Source organism: Cajanus cajan, chromosome 1, assembly GCF_000230855.2.
Source record: "Cajanus cajan strain Asha chromosome 1, NIPB_CcT2T_4, whole genome shotgun sequence".
Taxonomy (NCBI): Eukaryota; Viridiplantae; Streptophyta; class Magnoliopsida; order Fabales; family Fabaceae; genus Cajanus; species Cajanus cajan.
The window spans coordinates 82,243,224-82,267,025 of NC_138517.1; the positions used below are offsets into that span (position 1 = coordinate 82,243,224).

Below are 23,802 nucleotides of genomic sequence, written 5' to 3' on the forward strand. Positions count from 1 at the left end.
GATTTGATAATAATTATTATTCTAAAAATACATTTTGATTGATATTAAAATGTTGAAGTCGAAGAATAAATATTTTGACATAAAGTAGAATTTTGAAGGAGATTAATATTTTTGCATGGAGATTTGTTGGCGCAAGGTACAGTATATGTATGGTGGTGTGAATTGAATTAGTTTACATGTTTGAAAGAAAAGATGTAGAATTAATCCGGGGCGGGTAGTGTGAACTGTGGGCGGGTGCGTGTGCGGGAGGGTGACGCACCATCTTGCGCAATAATTTAGACAAAAATTAAATTTTTTCAGAAATGTCCACATTTTCATTTCCATTTGGTCCACGCTCCTTCACTCTTTTTATACCCCAACCCATTGCACCCGAGAAAGACTTCATCTCCCCAATTACCATCTCTCTCTCATTCATTTCTTCACAAACCTCTCTCTCTCTCTCTCTCTCGTTGTCTTTATTTTATGGACAAAGGATGGGGACTCACCCTTGATACCTCTTCTTCTCAATCTCTCCCCTTGTTTCCTTCCAAACAGCCTCCCAACGATACCATGTTCCCTCTCCTCGGATTCCCCGTCAACCTTAGCCGCGCCGCCAACAAGGAAGACGATCACAACCGCAAAGTTGTCGGTGAAGTCGACTTCTTCTCTGACAGAAACAAGCCAAACGTTAAACCCAACATCATCAAGAAGGAGAATATTGATGAAAAACCTCTCCACGTTAATGTTAATGTAACCTCCCTCCTTAGCTCCTTTCATCTCATCTATTTTCCCCAAATTTTATATATATATCATTACTTTCTGCTTAATTTTAAGTTCTAAATTATATCTTCTTTTTTTTTTTTTAGACTGGTTTGCAACTCCTTACTGCTAACACCGGGAGTGATCAATCTACCGTGGATGATGGGGTCTCATCCGATGCCGAAGATAAGCGAGTCAAATCCACTGAGGTATATATATAATTTCATTTTATTGAATGTAAATTAAATCCTTTTAATATATGTCATATTTATGGTAATTTTAGCCATTATTATTGAGAAATGTGAATTAATATATATTTAATTGTTTATTCAGCTTGCACAGTTGCAAGTGGAGCTTCAACGCATGAACGCAGAGAACAAGAAGCTCAAAGAGATGCTCAGCCATGTCACTGGTAACTACACCGCCTTGCAGATGCATCTTATGACATTAATGCAACAGAACCAGCGCACAGAGACCACGGAAAATGAGGTACCAATTATAAATTCAAATGATCACTTTCTTTTGATATATTACCCTTTTTATTTAATTATAATTATAACAAGGAGGAAAAATTAAAACCAACATAAATGAATTACATAATTTTATTTTGTTTAGATACTCGCTATGGGTGGGATTTATAAGATGTTAATAATTATGTTGGAATTCAGGTTGTTCAGGGAAAGGTGGAGGATAAAAACCATGGTGTTGGTGGAGGGAAGGTACCGAGGCAGTTTCTTGATATAGGTCCCAGTGGCACAGCCGAAGTGGATGATCAAGTATCAGATTCTTCTTCTGATGAAAGAACACGATCGAGCACACCTCAGAACAATAACGTTGAAGGTGGAACAAGAGATGGCGTGAAAAATAGTAATGGTAAACACGAGTTGGGTAGGGAAGAGAGTCCAGACTCAGAATCACAAGGTTGGGCTCCCAATAAACTTCAGAAAACGAACCCTTCCACTGCCATGGATCAATCCACCACAGAAGCCACAATGAGAAAAGCTCGCGTCTCAGTTCGTGCCCGCTCAGAAGCTCCCATGGTACGTGATTATAATATATATATTTTCATCAATTAATCGATTAAGTAATTCACAAACAATTAAAGCAAGTTATGACTAGTTCTCTTATCTAACTGAATGGATCATTGTTGCAGATAAGTGATGGGTGCCAGTGGAGAAAATATGGACAAAAAATGGCCAAGGGAAATCCATGTCCTCGGGCATATTACAGGTGCACTATGGCAGTTGGTTGCCCAGTTCGCAAACAAGTGAGTTTTTCTGATATTATTAACCTCATATATTTATCAACCATTAAGCATTGTGGCTAAAGCTAATCAATATATATTTGTTGATTTGTTAATAGGTTCAACGTTGTGCTGAGGATAGAACAATTTTGGTGACAACATATGAGGGGACACATAACCATCCACTGCCACCTGCTGCTATGGCCATGGCATCAACCACTTCAGCTGCTGCTAGCATGTTGTTGTCAGGGTCAATGTCCAGTGCTGAGGGGATAATGAACCCCAATTTGCTAGCCAGAGCAATTCTTCCTTGCTCTTCTAGCATGGCCACACTTTCTGCATCAGCACCATTCCCCACTGTGACTTTGGACCTCACACACAACCAAAACCCATTGCAGTTTCAAAGACCTTCTGCCCCATTTCAATTGCCCTTCCTCCAAGGGCAGCCCCAGAATTTCGGGTCCGGAGCCACCCCAATTGCACAAGCACTTTATAACCAGTCAAAATTCTCTGGTCTTCAGTTATCTCAGGAAGTGGGATCTTCCCAATTAGCCCCACAAGCTCCTAGACCACCCTTACAACCAACCCAACAACCACCCTCGCTGGCTGACACAGTCAGCGCCGCCACCGCAGCCATCACCGCCGACCCCAACTTCACCGCCGTGCTCGCCGCCGCCATCTCCTCCATCATCGGTGGTGCTCATGCGAACAACAACACCAACACCAACACCAACAACAACACAAGCAGGACTAGCTAGCATTAGTAGTTTTTCAGGAAACTGAACTTTTCCCATTTGGTTCCATTTTTTTTTTGGTTAATATTATTCGTTACACTTTATATTTTTGTACATGGGTAAGGGAAATGAAACCATAAATGTTCATATTCTTTTTAGTCCATGTCTTGGGAGGGATTAATTAGATCAGAAAATGTTTCATTTTTTTGTATCGCCAATATTTCTCTTTGAATAATGTTGTATATTTGATTCACAAATATCTCGGAGTAAATAGACAGGGAATGAAAACGAAGAATCCTCTTTTATCTTCTTCCTTTGTCTCGTCGTTATCTTTTCTACCTTGGCCAGTATCCTTTATGACAATATTGAAAACAACGCAGACGGTAACCCATCCCAAAAGAACAAAAACCAAAAGAATAAGAAGAAAAAAAATGATATACTAACAGCCAATATTGAACGTGTTGCGAAGAATATTCGAATTTTCCAATTGGTCAAGAAAATACGGCCATTACTATTTGTATTTGATATGGACACGTAAATGAATTAATAGTTCGATAGGAAGTAGTAATCGATAGGTGGACTTTAGCTAGGGTAAGCCACGCTAGTGAGTTTCTTAGCAACTTCGTGTGCCCTCGTTGTACGTGAGAGTAATTGAAATAATTAAATATAGGAGTAGTAGTGACAATTATAAATTAATAATAGGGTCAACTTAATAATTAATATAGGTGGTGGAAACGGAAAAGTGAGATGGTGGACGTTGATTGGAGAAAGTTGGATACAATTTTTGACTTTGTGTGGATGGACGTCGCGTCCACGTTAATGGCATTGGACGAATCATGTGAGATTATTTAAACTAGGAATGGAGCGAGTCATGTCACCTTGTTGCGGTGTTTGCGCACTCGCACCGTACCTCACACACCGTACAAATGGGTCTTCATCTTCTTTTCTTTGACTCTATCCAAACCAAGGTGGTGACTTGCGTGATTGGTTTAGTGCTAGCTGAAGGAGAATTAATAAACAAAGATAATGTTATTTTTTTCTTCGTGAATAATTGAATATAGGTTCATGTGCTCCCATGTGAAGGGGAAGACTTGTTTCGGATTTGCGATCAACCCCCTTTGAAAATCTGCTTAACACGGATGCAAGTTATATGCTCAAGAAATATATGATGCATGCATATGGAGTAACTTATTTCGATCGATGGGGGAAAAATTCAGGTGTACTTTATTCACGTACTGTTCACAGATTGATACTAAAAAGCTAGGTTTGGTCTTGATTGTGTATCACTAATAGGGATAAGTTTTTTTGGTAAAGAAAGGATAATGAGATCGAGACTGAGCGTAACGTGGAGCATTTGAGGTCAATTTCAATGACTAATGAGGATAAGATTCTATAATCATGTGTGATTCAATGATATACACGAGTAAGATGTATTTATACTAAAAAATGTTTACACAATAAAAAATATCTAGAGAACAATCATTTTTTATTATTTTGGTTTACTTTAAGAAGATGAATTACGTTGATCCAAGCACATAGTTGTTTGTGCTGGAAACATAAAGTTCGTAAACAAAAATATCACTACAAAAATGTTATAAAGAGTGGCATACTTTTATTTTTTTTATCATAGATGTAATGTATATAAGTATAAATTTAATTGATAAATAAATATATATAATCTTAATATTAATTTTGAATAAAATTATAAGTATAAATTTAATTGATAAATAAATATGTATAATTTTAATATTAATTTTAAATAAAGTTTTAAAAAATATTATTTATTATTATAATTTATATATACATTTTTAATGATATATTAATATATATTGCGTTTATAATATAGGTTAAATAAACTTTTAATAACAAATAATACACTCATTCCGTTGTACATGTTGCTTATTTAATGTGAATTGAAGCAAAACAAAGGAGTAGATGTTTTACTGAGAACAGTTTAAAACACACGTTAAAGTGAAAATAATATTTAATTGTAATACAATACAAATGACAATTATTAACAAATAAAAAATTGTAAAGTGTTGGGATTGTTTATGTTGAGATAGCATTTATCTAACGAAAATTAAATTATTTGTATAAATAAAATGAGTTGTTTTACATTAATATTTGATATTTTTATAATATAAATTAAATTTATATATTTTTGCTAGGACCATCCAATACTTGAAAAAACGGCTAAAATGATATTCCTACGTATCAAAGTGAATATTATTAGGAATTAGTGAAATTAAAACAGTACAGTTCTATCTCTATATTTTATTTAATAAAAATTTAAAAATTATTAATATTTGTTAAAAATATGTTATATTTGATTTTCAAACTTTAAGATTTTAAGATCAAATTTTATTAATTAATTTTAAATATTTTTTGTTATTTAAAATGTAAAGATAAAATTATCTATAAAAAATTTATGTATACTAAACCATATTATATATTCATATATATTATAGATTAAAAATAAAGAAAGTAAGATCCAGAGGATTCAGGCGGTACTTGGAACTTAGAGCATTAACTCTGTTAGGGAAGTTTTATGATTCATGAGAAAATAGTGGAATATATCTGTGTATGTATAAAAGTATATGAAGATATTTATATTATTATATATGGTAAATTTATTAATTTTATAAAATAAATATTTAAAATTACAAATTATAATAAATTAAAGTATAAAATAATTTTATAATGGCGTAATGATAAAACTTATAATTTAATAATTATTTAGATCTATTAATTAGATAATTTTGTTTGAAAACACTTAAAAAAGTTTATAAAATAAAATTAACTTACACATAAATTGTTTTTTTAGAAAAATATTAATTTTTGAATTGATATAAATTAGCTTTGATTATGAGAATATTTAGTTTTGTTTGTATATTTTGTTAAAAAATAGAAAATGATTGTGGTGTATTGACGAGACGAGGGAAATTGTAAGAATGGCGTCATTACTTGTTAGTGGCTGCTTTTATAAGTTTCACGTGAGCCATCAAATCACCTTCGTCTCGTGATGCTCCCAACATCCTATCGAATATCGATCCCATTCGATATTCAATGCATATGAATTAACCTTGCCTTTTCTTTTTCTTTCAACTTCCAACATTATTTGTCTTTATCTCTCATACGCGTTGCCTTTTTATCCAACTGTGAATCTCTCATTCTAGAACGCCAAGATTCAACAATACTACTAACTTTTTACAACTCACCATTTCACTTTGTCCCTTTGCATGTCTTGCTGTTAAAGGAAATTTCTGCCCACCATTATCACTCTCACTCTAAACACTTGCAAATCTCAACGTTAATAAGACCATCTTCAACGTCTTCTTCTTTTATACATATTAAATTATTTTTGTCACTCGTCGTTCCCGGACTCTAAATAATTATTTTAAGAATGAAATTTAACAGTAATAAAGAACTTGTTTATTAGTTAAAATTCATTAAAAAATTATTTATTATATAGAGGTGTTTCAGTAGTTATTTTTATAGTTAGGTGTATTTTATTAATGGGTTAAAATTAAAATACATCTTAATGAATCTAACAACAATAATTGTGGTAGTGAAAATTATGACTCACTCTTAAAGGTTCATCCAGTGAGTATGGTAATAAAATTATCGTGAACAAATCTTTAACTGACAATCACAAAATAAGACATTCGTGTTAAGTCGTAATGTACAATATTGATTAGAATTCAAAATGAACACTTATTTATTATATGTTACGAGCAATGGGCGAGTCAAGTCTTCAGTTTATTTTATTTTTATTTTAATATTTTTTTTGTTAATTTTAATAATATTAATAAGAATAGTGTTTTATATGTTTCAATCCAGACTACTCAAATGTTATTAATTTTAAACTTAATTTATTATTTATGTTTAATTAGTTGTTATTGATTTTTCCATTTTTAATTTAAAGTAATTATTATATTGTTGATGTTGACTTAACTGATAAAATATTTTTATTTATTTATTTGTGCTCCTATTTTTTCAATAATCTTAGGGAGAAAACCTTATTCTAAATCATTTTTTTTATAAAAAAAATATTTATCATGGTAGTAAAAATTATTATTTTAAATGTTAATGATATGAATTGTAATCATTTGATGAATTTTATTTTGATGTGGCAGATGAAAAATGTTGGATAATAATGCTATAAAGACATAAATTTTCTTGGAAATGTCAATAAATTATGCAACCATATGAAAATGTAGAGATGATAGTACAGAATGACAATCCAATGAACATAATGGATCATATAGTGCAATTATTAGAGTGTTTTAACCATTTGGTTTTATTTTGTTTCTTTTACACGGTTGGTTGTCGTTACAAAAATATGTTATAACCATGACGGTTGAAATCAAGATAGATAGTGAATAATATAAATGTAAGACACCCATGACACGACTTTAAGATATAGGATCTAGTGGTCCTATGATCTTCAACTTTCTAAGCACAGTACACCTCGATAACAAAAAGAAGAAAAAAAATTAGTTTCAAATTTATAATTATATTTATTAATTTATTTACCATGATAACCAAAAATATATTTATTTTGATATATAATTATATTCTTTCAAATTCTAAAATTTAAAAGAACTTTCTAAAATTTAAAAGAACTTTCTTAAAGATGTTAGCTTTATACTTATGAATATTATCTTTGCATTTTTTTTAATTCTGAAAGTTTATATTTTACTTTCGGTTACTTATGTGATATTGAAATTTTTATGTTTAATGTGAATTAATATTTGCTACATCATATTATATTTACAACATATAGTGTTGGATGTGAGGAGATGTATTGGGAGAAACTCAAGTCCTACATCGATTAAATAGAAATACTACAAGAAATGTTACATATAGTAACATTCAAAAAAGTGTCACTATAAGTACAATATATGTAGGTATATGTCTATTTGACATATAGTTACACACAATTTTAGTATTTTTGAATGAGATTTAAAAATATATTTTGTGTGTCACTATAATCTATAGCCACACTTTTTAATAATATACAATGTTGTAATTATTGTGTAAGTAAAAGTAATTTTTAGTGACATATATAGTGCCACTATATGACAATTTTGTTGTAGTGAAAACTACTCTTACCTTACAACTCGATTTTATAAGGTTGAATTAGACTTAAATCTATTATTCTAAGATGTCGAATACAACATAATTCCTGAAATAAACTTGATCAAAATTTTCTGAACATGTTTTCTCATATTAAGCTCTCATATTTGGTAATTTAATTGACCAAGGCACCTGGTAGAGGAACTGTAGCTGAGGTAGAATTGGACCAGTTCCTAATCATTAATGAAACTTTTCCAATTGCTTATTTTTTCTGTTTAGTACTAGTAGATAGTTATTTGATTGTTGAGCTTCCAAGATACGTTAAACATTTCATTATCACTTCACTAGCAATTGTTTTTTTGAAGATCTTCACTAGCAATTTATAAATGCGTAAAAATGAAAATTTCTGCTAACGAAAGTTTAAATATATTTTTAAAGAAATAAAATAAATAAAAACTGCAACGAATATTTAATACATTATTTTTTTTTAAAAAAATTGTATTTAAATGCTTAACTAGTATATTAAGGCACTGCTGACTGCGCTCTTACTATTTTTTTTCCTTAACTTTTTCTATTTTTTTTGGTTCACCCTAACATTTTTCATGTGGGCATAAGAGCACAACATTGGAAAATATATGAACCAAAAAGAGAAAGGCTGATGATATACACCTCCATTTTTTTTATACATACACTCTCTTTTTAAAAAAATATATTAAATTTTTAAATTATCCTTAATATTATTTGGAATAAAAAAAAATTATCTTGGAAAGTTTTTTTCGGAAGTGTATTTGTACATAATTATGGAAAGTTCTTTTTGGAATAGTAATTTTAGTATTCCAGAATACTAAAATTACTATTCCGGAAAGGACTTTCCCCCGGAATAATTTTGGAAAGTACTTTTCGGAATACTAAAATTACTATTTCGGAAATAACTTTCCGTCGGAATAATTCTAGAAAATACTTTCCATAACACTAAAATTACTATTGCGGAAAGTTCTTTCCGGAATTATGGTAACAAATACACACACTGTTAATATTCCGGAAAGAATTTTTTGCAATAGTAATTCTAGTGTTACGGAAAATATTTTCCATAATTATTTTGACGGAAAGTTATTTCTAGAATAGTAATTTTAGTATTCCGGAAAGTACTTTCCGTAATTATTCTGACGGAAAGTTCTTTTCGGAAGGCTCATGATATATACACCTCCTGTTTTTTTTATAAGTACACCTTTTTTAAAAAAAAAAATTATAAAATATTATATATATATTTTTTAATTTTATACCTTTAATTTTCAATTTTTTACTTTTTTCTTTTTTTAACACTTTTTTTTTTCTCTTTCAATTTTTACATGCTACCAAAATAGGTGGGGTGAAAGAAAGATAACGGGGTGTATGTAAAAATTGAAAAAAGAAAAAAAGAAAAAAAAGAAAGATCTGTAAAAAAAAGTACTAAATTAAATTTTGTGAATGTAAAATAAAAAAAAAATTAAGAATATTTTAAAATTTTAATTATTTTTTTTTGAAGTGTACTTATAGGAAAAAGGTTGAAATCATCAACCAAAGAGAAAATAGATTAGGCATCTAAACCAAGTCCAGGCCCATTATACAATCTCTCGGGTTATTGTGGTACGACGATTTCTATGTGAGAACAATTAGCCCAATATACGCTGCTTTTTCTTATGGGACACCTCCTTATTTTTTTTTATAAGTACACCCCTTTCAAAAAAATAATTAAACTTTTAAAATATTCTTAATTTTAATTTTAAATTTTTTAATTTTATACTCCTAACATTTAATTTAACACTTTTTTTACATAACTCTTTTCCTTATTTTCACATGTACTCCCTTAATTTTTCTTCACCCTTACTTATTTTGGTAGGTAATTTTAATTATTTTAGTTGTACATTATTTTTTCTCTTCCTCTTTCAGTTTTCTCATTGATTTTACTATCCTCATAGTATTCTAGAATAGTGAAAATATGTTTTTCGTAACACTAAACTTAATGTTAAGGTTTTTAGAGGGATAAAAGGAAAGGAAATGTTAGAAGAAAAAATGTGTGTCTAGTTTGATAAAAACTGCAAGGAAGCTACATGCACCTACAATGTTGTCACCTATGAGTTCTATGATTTAGGTGCATGTGAAAAAGTGAAAAATGTAAGAAAATAAGAAAGTAATATAAAAATCAATAAAATTAAAATTACCTACTAAAATAGGTGAGGAATTAGAAAAAGACAAGATAGTGCATGTAAAAACTGGAAAAGAGAAAGAATGAGGTGTGTGAAAATAAAAAATAGTAAATTGAAAGTTAGAGATGTAAAATTAAAAATTTTAAAAATAAAAAAATTGTGAATATTTTAAAAAAAATAAAAGAGATGTACTTATAAAAAAAATAGAGGTATATATATCATTAGCCTATCTTGTTTGGGTCAGTTGTGGTTTAAGAGATTGGGTTTGTGTAAAACCAGTAGTTTGGGCTTCAACCTTGTATTTACAAAAAATTTCAAGTTAAAATAAGTTCACATACAACAAAAAAAACAAAATGTATTACATTTAAGAAATATATATTCCTTTAGCAATAGATATAACTAATAAATAGGAAATTTATTAGGTGCAAGAAAATAAAAAGAATCTGTTGGGCCCGATAGTCCACCTGTTCCACCATCATAGTATGATATTGTCCGCTTTGGGCCCAAGACCGCACGGTTTTGTTTTTGGGCTCCTTCCCAAAAAGCCTCGTACTATGTGAAATGGTGGACACTTATAAACTAGCCAATGTTCCTTCATTTTACCGATGTGGGACTTGGGATGAATCCCAACAGAATCACGTCTCATTCTTTATCTATTTCATTTCCCTCTCCCCTCTCCCCTATTTCTGTTTTATTTTGTTGCAACCAAACAAATTGTTTGTGAGAATACAAGCCTTGATGTCATATTGTAGAAAATTAGCCCCTGACTTCAATCTCATTAATCAAAGTTTCGTATGATTATTAATTTAGGCAAAAAATCACAGTAAAATGTATTATTTATTGCCTACTTTAGCTATTACAAATTCAAATAAGAAAAATGATGACATCTCAATCTCATTGTAAATGAATTTAGTTGAAGCTTAATTTGGATGACAATAAGTTGAAGACTCATCACAAGAGGAGCATTTTGATGTCAATATGCGTTGGAATTCATTGTTGTTGTTGTTGTGTAATAATCATTAATATGTAGAATAACCAGAAATAGTGATTGTTTCATAATTATCTCTTATTGCAACCTCACTAATTCATTCCCATGGCACTCCTCACTCCCTTTCTATTATTTTTAAGTTGCAACTTTGTCTTTGCTTCTTGGCAATATCTTCCATATATACTTGTTTGGCCACGCTACCTTCTACTCCAGGCTTTTCGCCTTTTAGTTTTTCCTACTTTTTCTAAGGAGTAAGGTCCCTTCCATTCCCATATATGCTTACTACTTATCACTATTTTTCTATTATTTCTTTATATATTAAAAGGTTGGCGAATTTAACACGTTTATAGATTCATTTTTCTTTTTTAATTATTTCATAATGCCTCCCCTCTTACAATTGATTGTGTTGATATATGCTTGCAAGTAGTAGTCACAAGGAAAAAGATATACTCATTATCGTTTCACTTATAAAGAAAACAAATTAAAGTTAACATATGCTTAACTGTATATTGATGCTTGAAGTTAGTGGACAACCTCCCTTTAACCTAATCATCCAGATTAAAGAAATTCATTGTTTTTTGAATTACATAATATCTTATTTTTATGATTCAATCGAATAACTCATTAGATAAAAACAAACAATTTTGTATATATAAAATAATAACGATAATCAAATTATGGCCCATGAATGTGGTTATTGTACAATTTTTATGCATATAATCCAGAAAATAAAAGAACGTGGCTCTTATACATTGAGTGAGAATATTAATCTCGATCCGTGTCACATCAAAAAAGACTAGTTCCAGATAAATGATTAAATTTTCGTATTATTGTCTTGCACAAAATATCATGTAAATATGTACTGTATTATTTATTGTCAATATTAGCTATTACAAATTTAATTCAGATAAATGATGACATCTCATTGTAAATTAATTTTCTTGTAGCTGAAGACACATCAGGAGTATTTTGATGCCCAGACGCATGGGATTATTTGTGGTTGTTGTACATGTAATAATCATTTATGTGTAGAATAATCACAAATATCCATAGAAATTGTTTCATATATAACTTATCTCTAATGACTTAATATTCCCATGCACTCCTCACTCCCTTTCAATATTTTCAAGTTGACACTTTATCTTTGCTTCTTGGCGATATCTTCCATACTTGTTACGCCACGCTACCTTCTACTACAGCTTCAATTCTTTGGCCTTTATGGCTTTTCTTTTTCTTTCTAAGGTCCCTTCAATTCTTTCCCAAGTCCTCATATGCTTACTACTTCCCACTATTTTCCTATTATTTCTTCATATATTAAAAGGTGAGCGAATAGATTTAACACATTTATTAGTTTTTTACAATTTGATAATGCCTTTCCTCCTCTGACACTCGATTGTGTTGATGCTTGCAAGTAGCAGTCACTAATGAAAAGACACTTTAATTTATCGTTTCACACTATAAAGAAAACAAATTGAATATTTTTATTAATTTTTGTTTGTCTATATAATACTTTATTTTTTAAGAAAGTTCTTAAACTTTACTTCAAAATCATATATAAAAGTAACTATAAAAATCTTTTTCGCTGTTTATTCGTTGAAGATAATTAAAAACTCATACTGAATCGTTAAAGATAATTAAATAACATTAAATTTTTCGCCAGAAACTGAAAGCTTGAAACGTAAAACCTGCGTTGTAAAACAAAAAAAAAGGAAACATGAAACCTGCATTAATTTAGAGAGTAAAATAAAAGAATAGTTATCAATTCAAATTAATGATTAATTTTTTTTGAATAATTTATTAGAATCTAGAATAAATCATTTTATAATATTGTAATATTAGATTTAAAATGAAGTCTTACATACTAAATGACTAAATTGGAACGAATGAAGGGGAATATTAAAATGGTATGATAAGGAAAGCATAATTTACTTTTGAGGCAAGAAAGGAAGTCAGTTACATTAACATTAGTACATTACATATGAATGTGTCACGAGAAACCCCACCCTTCCCATTCCTCCTCCTTAGGAATTAGGATGATGTTCAGTTAAAGGTGTGGGGACCCACAAGGAGCAAATCCTCTCCGGGAAGCTTTTCTCTGCATCAAAAATGAGAACCGTGAGATTGTTATATAATCACTAACAACGGTGGTGATGTCGATGAATAACAGGAGCAGGAAAAGCTTGGCGCAGAGGATCCGACCGCGTACCAGAATAGGTTAACACCTGAGTTGGGCCCACCAAAGCGCCAACCATTACCAGGTAGTTACTTTCTATTTCTATTCTTCGCCTTTTCGTGCTTTAAATTCCCCCCTTTCCCTTCCTCTTCTCATTTCACTTCTAATTCTTGCTCTCGTTCGTATTCTCCTTGTTCTTTCTATTTTATCTTCTCTCACATGCATGATGAATTTGTGTTCTAATTCTTCTCATCCATGTTATTGTTATTGTTGCTCATTAGCATTTCAATCATTAAACAAGTTTTATTTCAATTTATAAGTTATAATGTCATAACCATTAACTACTATTCAAATAAATGCATGCATCAATGAATGCAGTTTATTTATTGTTATGAAACATGCGCACTAAAGCATTTAACGTTGTCAGCTGTCATAGTATTTTCCATGATAGTAACCTTTTCCGTTGAATTCTTCATGAACAGGTCAATTAACATGGGAAACATGTTCAACGTGGTTGCGTTCTGTTTCTGTTTGTGGACTCTGTTGTTTTCTCTGGTGTTCTGTGCACCCAGCGATGGGTTGCCCAGGATTGGACTGAAAAAGATCAAATTGGACATCAATGATGAGGGTATGGAGTTTAAGGATTCAGGGTCTTCAATTAGAAAGTATCATCTCCAGAACATCCTCGGAGGTGCTGAGGATACCGATGTTGTTGCGCTGAAGAATTACTTGGATGCTCAATACTATGGTGAAATAGCCATTGGTACCCCTCCTCAGACGTTCACTGTGATTTTTGACACCGGAAGCTCTAACACGTGGGTGCCATCATCCAGATGTATCTTCTCGGTGAGCTTACTTTTCGTAACCGTCTTGTGAATGCTTGTTGGATTTGTATCCTCATTTTGGTAACTTGTTCATGGTGTTTTTCATGTTGCTGCAGCTTGCATGTTTAACGCATGTAAGGTACAGGTCTAGCCAATCCAGCACCTACAGGGAAAATGGTTTGTCTTCTGATTTTCAGCCTTTTACCTTTGTTTGTTCAGCTTTATGGAGCTTTTATAGTTTGTTGATCCGATAATGTGCTGTGGCGAGGCGAGTGATGTATTCTATGATCATAACATGTGAAGTTTCTGCATCATTAATTCTCAAGATTTATGGAATTTCATAAATCTTTTTGTTTTTTTTTTTTTATAGTTTGGTGTCTTGTCGGACTACTTCTAAAGTGTATCAATATAAACATGTGCTCTTTTCCAAATGAATTTTTACGATGCAACCTTTTCACCCACATGGAATTACAAAATCATTACAATACTTTTCTCAATTATTGGAACGAGCAGTGTTAGAAGTTCTTCGTTTTTTTTTTAAATATTTGTAATTTGGTATACATAATTTATAACTTGGGAAGTCAAACTATTCTATTTATCTTTTACTTTGGTCACGTGACATTGTGCACCTGTAGAAGTGATGCCGGGATGTTGTCCTGTTTTTTAAATGAGGGCTTCTCTTCTTGGTTTTTAGGTACTTCTGCTGCAATTCAATATGGTAGTGGAGCAATTTCTGGTTTTTTTAGCTATGATGATGTCAAAGTTGGTGACATAGTTGTGAAGAACCAGGTAACATTGATTGCAAACCCTATTTTCCTTTTCTCTTTTCCTTCACACCAACAGAGTGTGATGTCAGTAGAGTTGGTTTTTTCCATAGTATGCTGATTATCAATTAATATATAGTATGTTTTGATTTTCATTAGGAATTTATAGAAGCAACTAGAGAACCTGGAACTACATTTGTGACGGCTAAGTTCGATGGTTTACTAGGACTTGGATTTCAAGAAATATCAGTTGGAAATGCTGTTCCAGTGTGGTATTTGTGAATTTTAAAACTTTCAGCTATCATTTCTGTTATTATTTTATTTAGGTATGTCATTATGAGTAACTTTCCTTTCACAGGTACAATATGATTGAACAAGGTCTTGTACGAGATCCAGTATTTTCATTTTGGCTCAATCGTAATCCAGAAGAAGAGAATGGGGGTGAGATTGTTTTCGGTGGTGTTGATCCTGCTCACTACAAGGGCGAACATACTTATGTACCTGTGACACGAAAAGGATATTGGCAGGTTATTATCAACATATTTGTTTAGTATATTTGTACTCTGATGTATAGTATCCTGAAATAGTTGACGTACCTGGTATTAACTACAAGTATTAATCGGGTATGCATAAGTAGTTTTATTTGTTTGTTACTAAATTAAACAAATTGATATTTGACTTCCTTCAAATCTTGTGATGTCTTTTTAATTTTTTCCCCTTATTATGAACTTTAATTAATTTGTATTATATCGTTAATAATTTGTTATATTTTATAATTCTATATGATATATCTCCTCATACTTGCACTAAATTTTAGAAATTTGGCGGTAATTTCACACTCGAATCGGTAGCAATACTGACACTTATACCTGTATCCATGCAACACTGCTTATAGTACATATGGTTGTTTTGTTTTTGATAGTCATATTTGTTAACATTTTTTTTATTGAACAGTTTGACATGGGAGATGTGCTTATTGCTGGTAAACCCACAGGTACGTGTACAAAATAGATTAGCATAAATACGTAGTTGTTTCTTTTATGGCATGATATTTTATGGTTCAGGATTTTATTTCATTGGTACTGACTTCAGCATGTTGTCATCCAGGATACTGTGCTAATGACTGCTCAGCAATTGCAGACTCTGGAACTTCTTTGTTGGCAGGTCCAACGGTATGAATAAATGCCTGTACATGAAGGCTTCTATTTAGATTTTCTTTTCCAGCTAGAGTTTAATGATCTGTAAAGAATGCTTTTAAGTTTTAACTAATGGCAAAGGGGTCTAAAAATTGTTGACCCAGACCCGTTTTTCTGATTGAATTTTTTGTATTACAAGCGAGAAAAGGCCTAAAAAAATGCTTTAGATCAGATTGTTTCTATGATCAAATACACGGTTTGTTTTTGTAGACCGTAATTACTATGATAAATCAAGCAATTGGAGCATCTGGGGTTGTAAGCAAAGAATGCAAATCTGTTGTGGAACAATATGGACAGACAATCTTGGAATTGCTCTTGGCTGAAGTAAGTAGCATTTTGAATTGATCCTCTTGGCATATTGCCCATGGTGAAGGGGATTTGGTCATCTTTCATAATGAGTTCTTATGGTTTACACTTGATACTATAGGCAAAGCCAAAAAAGATTTGCTCACAAATTGGATTGTGCACCTTTGATGGGACTCGTGGTGTTAAGTAAGCCCTTAAGATATTATACCTCTTGTCTGTAGCTTAGAGACTTAATATATTTAATCTTCTTTGGTTTCCATTTTATTAAAGAGTTTCAATTTTCCCTTTAGCATGGGTATTGAGAGTGTGGTAGATAAGAATGAAAGAAAATCATTCGATGGCGTTCGGGGTGCTACTTGTTCAGCATGTGAGATGGCTGTTATCTGGATGCAGAACCAGCTGAGGCAGAATCAAACGGAAAATCGGATAATAGACTATGCCAATGAGGTGACTTAGTTTTAATTTTGTTATTTGAGTACTCAAATCCTGCTTTTAATGTTGATTTGATTTTAGCCTCATGATGATGATATTGCAGCTTTGTGATAAATTGCCTAACCCTTTGGGTCAATCACTCGTTGACTGTGGAAAGATCCCTTCAATGCCTATTATTTCCTTCACTATTGGTGGAAAAGTTTTTGACCTTGCCCCAAAGGAGGTACAGTTTCGATCCTAATTAGTTACTATTGCAGGGTCTAATCATTAACTATATTTAATTTTGTGTAAAAGGATTTTGTAACGAAGAAAAGAGTTCAATTGTTACTTATATTTTGTCAGTCCCTCCCATTGGTAATAGTACAATTTCTATGAATGAATGGTTGCCATGTTCCTTATATTTTGTCTCCTTCGTCCAATTTTCTATTTGGTTTTCAGTATATACTGAAGGTGGGCGATGGCGCTCAAGCCCAATGCATCAGTGGCTTTATTCCATTGGATGTTCCTCCTCCTCGTGGCCCTCTATGGTACATTAAACTTTAATTTGCTCGAGACATACACTATGACATTTTCTTTTTGATTTGATTCTCAGTTAATGGCACATGCATAAATGTAGGATCCTTGGAGATGTCTTCATGGGGCGCTATCACACCATCTTTGATTATGGTAAACTAAGAGTCGGATTTGCTGAAGCAGCGTAAACAATGTTTATTTGTCTCGCAGAACGACAACGATATTTACTAGTTGTTTATCTTTTCTTTTCTTTTCTTCCTTCATAAATCAGTATTACCAAAAAGTACATCATGGGAAGGACAACTTCAATACTAAATATTGGCAACCATTATCTACTTATAGTCTGTATATCTTTACAATCAAAATTGGTCTAAAGCTGTGGTTGTATATGTGTGTGTATATATAATATATATATATATATATATATATATATATATATATATATTAATATTAATATTTTCTCAGTCCCTCCCCCAATGTATTAAAATATAGCTTAACAAATATATGTGGGTTAGTGGGGCTGTTATATTGCTTAGCTTGAGTGGTGTAAATATGTTGATTCTTTATTTTCTTTCAGCTCTTAAATGATTTGCAAGAGGCATGTGTGATATGTTGGATGCTTCAAAGTTCAAACTGCATATAAAAAGTACTATAAAAAGTACCGATAAAAAAGAGTGAGAACTATGCATATAAAAAGAATATAAAAAAGAAAGCGCGTTTTATTAGATGCTTGAAACTATGCAATAAATATGATGCTATAAAGTACTAGTTTATAAGTCAATATGTTGACTTGTGCATTTACACGTCGCATGAGTCTTTCACACATTATCAAAATGGATTTAAAGATATGTTTCAATTACAATTTGATAAATTATTTAAATTTATTTTTAATGGAGTTTTATAAATATTTATATAAATGTTTCAGCATGATAAAAAAAATATTGTTTTTATCAGCATGATGTATTAAATATAATTTTCTAAATTTTTTAGATAATTATAATATTAATATAAAGTATTTATTATTAAAAATAAATTAATCCCTATTGAAGATCGTAATTATACATAATATGAATATTCTTTTCTTAAAATAATTTATTTCTAAATAAAAGATACAACGACCATCAATATTGTAAGATAATTGAAAGTTTTTAAAACAATGTAATGATAAATTAATCATGAATATAAATATTTTAAAAAAAATACTTTTTTCTTCTTCTAGAATAGAAGATCAAGAAGTTGTATTAATTTGTCGCCTTTGTTTAATTTTTTTAATACTTTTTAGATTATTTATTATTTATTATTATGTATTTGAGTTTTAATTTTAACAATTATTTTGAGTTTTTGTTATTATTTCTATTTCAATTATTTGTTTGTTATTTTTTACTTAAATTCTTTTATATATATATATATATATATATATATATATATTAGATTAGAATTCATTGACAAAGTATGTAAATTTAAAACTTTAGATAAAATCTTATATCTTTAATAACTTTTTATATAATACAAATTTAACTAATCTAATTGTTGAATTATGTAATATTATATATATACTTTTTTTAGTATATGAGATTGCCTCTAGAAAATTTTAGTTGCTATCTTAGATCAGAACATTCAATAAATGTAACCTAACCTTTAACTTGGGAGTCTCCTTCTATATATCAAGTCCATGTTTTGATCATAATCCTTTATCTCTTACCCCCAAATTAACCTGTAGATGACATTATACTCTTATTATTCTTAAATGGGTTTGTAAATCACGGGATTTATGACCGTTTGTTGCTAATACTATACAATCTTGTAAATTGTGACATCTTTATAACTCATGTCATGGAATGTCTTCAAAATGCAAAGACATCTTCACAACACATATGACAAAGTGTCATCCAAATTATGAGACACAATATTGGGTCAACATTTTGACCACTCAAATGATACACAACCCCTCGTACTCAAGTGCACGAGCACGAAGAGTCTTTAGTGAAGGGTACCTTGATGATCTCTTTGTGGATCGGATTTGTGATGACCTGTTCACCAACCTATACAGTACACTCGCAAATTGCAGCTTTTTCATGGCACATATTGTAGAGTGTTCCCAAAATGGCAAGATACTGTGTTGATCATAGAATTTCTGACTAACTCTTGAGTATTGCACTTTCATAACATATGTCATAAAATGCCTCCTAAATATCGAAACACGTACAATCTTGGGTTGACGGTGCGGTGACCCGAATATTACAATACTCAAGGTTATGTATATCAAAAACTACCCTTATGATTATAATTATCCAAAAAATATTCACATCCTCATATTATTAATCATTCACTTTTATTTTATTTTAAAAAAAATACAGAGAGGTATCAAATTTCTCTAATATGCTAGTATAAATAAAAGTAAACTTAGAGAAAAACTCTTATATAATTGATCACTTTCTTTAAATAACTAATTATTACATTAATTTATTTATTTCATTCCCACTCTAAATAAGGGTATTCTAATTATTAAATTATCTATGTAAACTATTACATATATAATATTATTCATTAATTGCATGACTGATGTAAAGTCACCTATGTAGAATAAAATGACTGTCTGAATATTACTCGTCACACTAGTTAGAGGAACATGTGTTGAGAGAAACTATACCAAAAATTAACTCCATTAAATTTAAGTTTTTAAAACATTTACATCAATTATTGTTATACTAAAATTGTATTTGACATAAAAATATAACTATATAATTATACTAAGAAGAATTTTTATTATTAAAAAAAGAATACAATTACAAAGAAAAATTTTCAATAATTTTTTTTTATCTCTCACAATATTCTCTAAAGATTAAATCCTATTACTTATATTCTTTTACTTAAATGAATTGTTACAATCCTATATACTTATTTATATTAGAATACAAACAACATAAATATTTCCTTATGAATGGTTAATATCAACTAAACCATTAGTTTGATGAATAAATTATAATTATTTACTATATATGATAAATATTTTCAAGCCATATTCATCACAATTATTTTAGAATTGATATAAAAAAGGTTGTGTTAAATTACAAAAACATTACTTTCTAATTGGTTGTTACAAATTCGATGCGAAAAGACAGTATAAAATGATATTTTTGTACTAGTTTTGTTACTAATTCACTAAACTAATTTAACTAATAAATATTATACTAACTGATAGTCCAACTAACCTACACTAACTAACCTATAAGGCGTGATGCCTAAGGTATATATGACTAAATTTTGTGGTGCCTAAGGTGGTGCATTGACACCCTAGCTAAGCCAAAACTAAGTCATAGGCAAATTTTCGTATCTAATTTGGTGTCTACAGTAAGCTAAATTAAGCCAAAAATTAGTTTAGGCATTTCTGCAAACATCTAAATTTAAGTAATAATAGCTGATATAATGGTCCAATAACATCAACATCAATCGAAAAACGTACGTAACATGCAATGCACAAATTAAAGGCAACAAAAAAATTAAAAAAATTAGTTATTATTATCGACGGTGGATACTCTAAAAAAATAAAAGATAAAAAAGCAATAGAATGAGGGTGATGAAGAGCCAGAGCAAGGGGTGGTCCAAGGGCAGAAGCTTCTACGAATAGTGGCAATGTAGTGGTAGTAGATTGGTGTAGAGTGACAAAAAAAAAAAGGCACGAAAAAACAAAAGTGAAGAAAACAAGGATTCTGAGCATAACTAAAAGTCATTCTACGTCAGTTGATTAACGTACAATGAACGTTTCTACATCGATTAGGTTCACAACTAACGTGGAATATGTATATTTACATTGATTGTAAAACTGACATAAAACACTTGGCCAAAATTTTAAAAATGCCATCGGCTATTCTTCTACATTAGTTGAAAAACAATTGACATAGAAGTTTAGTATGTGTACTATTTGTACCGCTATGCCGAGTTCGAGCTCGGCATTACAGCGTGGAGTGACCTCGGATACGTGCTAGGCGACATCGGCTCGTTATCCAATTAAGTTATAAATTGATCTCGGACCCAAGGCCCAACAAAACCCTAATACACACAAAGGTACATGCATTATTTATACGAGACTCATACACCCACAAATACTAACTTTAGCATCAAAGTCTTTTTTGCAGGTACCACCCCCATCTTGGAGCATCAACGTACCAGTGAAGGAGGCTCACCGATCTTACCCAGCAGATCATTCCTACCTCGGATTCTCAGTAAGAACATTTGGCGCCCACCGTGGGGCTGATCAAGACAGCTCTTATCGGCCACGCTTATGGTATTCACCCGAAGCCATAGTAGACGCGCAACAGACGATGCAGATCGCACGACAAGCATGGACAACGAAGCAGCATTGAGAAGGTTGATCGAACAAGTCGAGCAGATGAAGCAACAACACACTGCCGATCTGCAAAACATTCGTGCCAACAATGAAACTGACCTAGCGGCGCTACGTACCGCGAATGAGGCTGACCTAGTGGCGTTGCGCGCCAAGAACGAGCGTATCCGCGCCCAGCTTCCTCGGCGCCTTTCTGATCAGCCCCCTCAACCGAGTAGTCAACACGAAGAGGAGGGGCACTCGGTCTCTCAACCCCCAACCGCGCCTAGGGCACCGACTCCCCGGCCTACCACACATCGGTCTCACGTGCCAACGAACAACTCGGCCCATGAAGTCAGCAACTCTCCAGCTCAAGCTCCTAGAAATCGGACGAGCATTCGCCGCCATCCCTTTGTGGGCGACATCATGGAGACACCTCTGCCTTTCGGCTGAAAGCCCCTCCACATCGACTGCTATGACGGCACGACGGATCCAGATGAACACATTGACTTATACGTCACACAGGTAAACCTATACACTAATGAAGATGCTATTCTGTGTAGGTTTTTCCAACCTCGCTCAAGGGATCGGCACTCGCCTGGTATACCCAATTGCCAATGGGATCAGTCGATAGCTTCGACACCTAGTGAGGCGATTCACGACGCAATACGCAACGAGTCGACCTCATCACATCACATTCGCCCCCTTAGCCAGCCTCAGACAAGGCGACAACGAACCATTAAGGACATTCATGGAGCGCTTCGCTGGCGTCTCCGTCAAAATCCGCAACTTAAACCCCGAGGTCGCACTGCACTCCATGCTCATGGCGTTGAAGCTAGGACCTTTCGTCGACAGCCTTTGCCGACGACCTCCTCCCGACATGGACGAGCTCCGAGCTCGCGCTATTGGGTACATCCAGATGGAGGAGCATGCCGAGTTCCGCAAGGCAATTCGTGACAAACCACAAGGAAAGCAAGACCAATGTCAGACCACGAACATTTAAAGTTGGCGACCTTGTTTGGCGATTACGGGGAGAAGCAAGAACAGACCCCTCCAAAGGAAAATTTGGAACTTGGAATTCCACCCACCTCAAATTTTATTTCTCTTAACTTGTAAATTCAGGTGATGTACTCTTTTTCCTCCTCAGCCTTTTTTCCCACTAAAGAAAAGGGTTTTTGGCCAAGGAAGGTTTTAACGAGGCACACCTCAGAAATAAATCAACAAAGCAACTCCATTTAGGCATGGCAACGGGGCGGGGCGGGGGCGGGTTTTACGTTCCCCACCCCCGCCCCCGCAAATTTAAACCGCCCCCCGCCCCCGTCCCCGATGCCCGCCGGGGATAAAATCTAGGTCCCCATCCCCACCCCCGGCGGGGTTCGGGTTTCCCCGCCCCGCCCCCGCCCCCGCTTTTATTTTTTTTTTCTTCTTTTTTTCTTTTAAATAAATATGAACAATTTAAAAAAAATAAAAGAAAAATAAAATAATATAAATTTTTACATATAAATATTTATAATTTTGGTTTATATATATAAAAATAATTTTTTAATTATATTATTAAGCGGGGCGGGGGTGGGGGCGGGTATGGGGACGGGGGCGGGGTGGGTATTAACATCCCCGCCCCCGCCCCCGATTTTATCAATCGGGGAAAACCCGAACCCGAACCCGAACCCGATAAACACGGGTTTTCCCCATCCAAATCGGGGCGGGTTCGGGCGGGTACCCACGGGGGCGGGTTAGATTGCCATGCCTAACTCCATTCCCATACATTTTCGGTATTGGCACATTAACCATGACGACTTTCCAAGGTCGAGTTCGAACCTTGATGTTAAAGTCGGGTTCGAACCTTCAAATACAAATTACGTTGCCAAGGTCGAATTCGAACCTTGATGTCAAGGTCGAGTTCGAACCTTGAGATCACATTTTCTTAACAAAGGTCGAGTTCGAACCTTGATATGCCAAGGTCGAGTTCGAACCTTGAGATCACATTTTCTTAAACCAAGGTCGAGTTCGAACCTTGATATGCCAAGGTCGAGTCCGAACCTTGAGATCACATTTTCTTAACTAAGGTCGAGTTCGAACCTTGATATGCCAAGGTCGAGTCCGAACCTTGAGATCACATCTACTTAACAAGGTTGAATTTGAACCTTCAAACAACAAATTTGGGAACTCCTCAGAAGCCTCTTTGCTCTTACATCACTCGGTGCTTGGGGGGCAAGTGTACTGGTCAGCCGAGTTGCCGACTTGTCCCTCACCAATCTGCTGACTCGGTCAAAGGTTTACTAGCCTAACCAAGCAGTAAGCT

General features: G+C 32.8%; 2 protein-coding genes across 3 annotated transcripts; both read left to right on the top strand.

The window, feature by feature from the left end:
• Window positions 1–366: 366 nt before the first annotated feature.
• LOC109803638 (WRKY transcription factor 6) lies at window positions 367–3,025 on the top strand. Its single transcript, XM_020365306.3, has 6 exons — window positions 367–729; window positions 846–947; window positions 1,072–1,227; window positions 1,407–1,778; window positions 1,892–2,005; window positions 2,101–3,025. Exons 1-6 carry the CDS (start codon window positions 463–465, stop codon window positions 2,737–2,739), a joined length of 1,650 nt encoding a protein of 549 aa, XP_020220895.1. The 5' UTR covers window positions 367–462; the 3' UTR covers window positions 2,740–3,025.
• A 10,001-nt stretch (window positions 3,026–13,026) lies between these two features.
• Window positions 13,027–17,563, top strand: LOC109804488 (aspartic proteinase). 2 transcript variants are annotated; one of them, XM_020366323.3, is made up of 14 exons: window positions 13,027–13,226; window positions 13,624–13,987; window positions 14,082–14,142; window positions 14,660–14,754; window positions 14,889–15,001; window positions 15,088–15,256; window positions 15,684–15,723; window positions 15,837–15,901; window positions 16,136–16,249; window positions 16,353–16,417; window positions 16,522–16,678; window positions 16,767–16,886; window positions 17,102–17,190; window positions 17,280–17,563. In XM_020366323.3, the coding sequence occupies exons 2-14, from the start codon at window positions 13,634–13,636 to the stop codon at window positions 17,362–17,364; spliced, it is 1,527 nt and encodes a 508-aa protein (XP_020221912.1). In that variant the 5' UTR covers window positions 13,027–13,226; window positions 13,624–13,633; the 3' UTR covers window positions 17,365–17,563. The 2 variants fall into 2 exon arrangements, with proteins under 2 accessions (XP_020221912.1, XP_020221911.1); XM_020366322.3 differs by lacking the exon at window positions 13,027–13,226 and adding an exon at window positions 13,260–13,319.
• The last annotated feature ends 6,239 nt before the right edge of the window (window positions 17,564–23,802 follow it).

What these genes read in the sequence shown, in the direction of transcription:
- LOC109804488 (XM_020366323.3), top strand. Translation starts at nt 13,634, where the DNA reads ATGGGAAACATGTTCAACGTGGTTGCGTTCTGTTTCTGTTTGTGGACT. An exon ending in GGAAATGCTGTTCCAGTGTG is followed by an intron (nt 15,002 to 15,087) that starts GTATTTGTGAAT and finishes TTCCTTTCACAG; the next exon opens with GTACAATATGATTGAACAAG. An exon ending in CTTTGTTGGCAGGTCCAACG is followed by an intron (nt 15,902 to 16,135) that starts GTATGAATAAAT and finishes TTGTTTTTGTAG; the next exon opens with ACCGTAATTACTATGATAAA.
- LOC109803638 (XM_020365306.3), top strand. Translation starts at nt 463, where the DNA reads ATGGACAAAGGATGGGGACTCACCCTTGATACCTCTTCTTCTCAATCT. An exon ending in AGCGAGTCAAATCCACTGAG is followed by an intron (nt 948 to 1,071) that starts GTATATATATAA and finishes TTGTTTATTCAG; the next exon opens with CTTGCACAGTTGCAAGTGGA. An exon ending in GTTGCCCAGTTCGCAAACAA is followed by an intron (nt 2,006 to 2,100) that starts GTGAGTTTTTCT and finishes ATTTGTTAATAG; the next exon opens with GTTCAACGTTGTGCTGAGGA.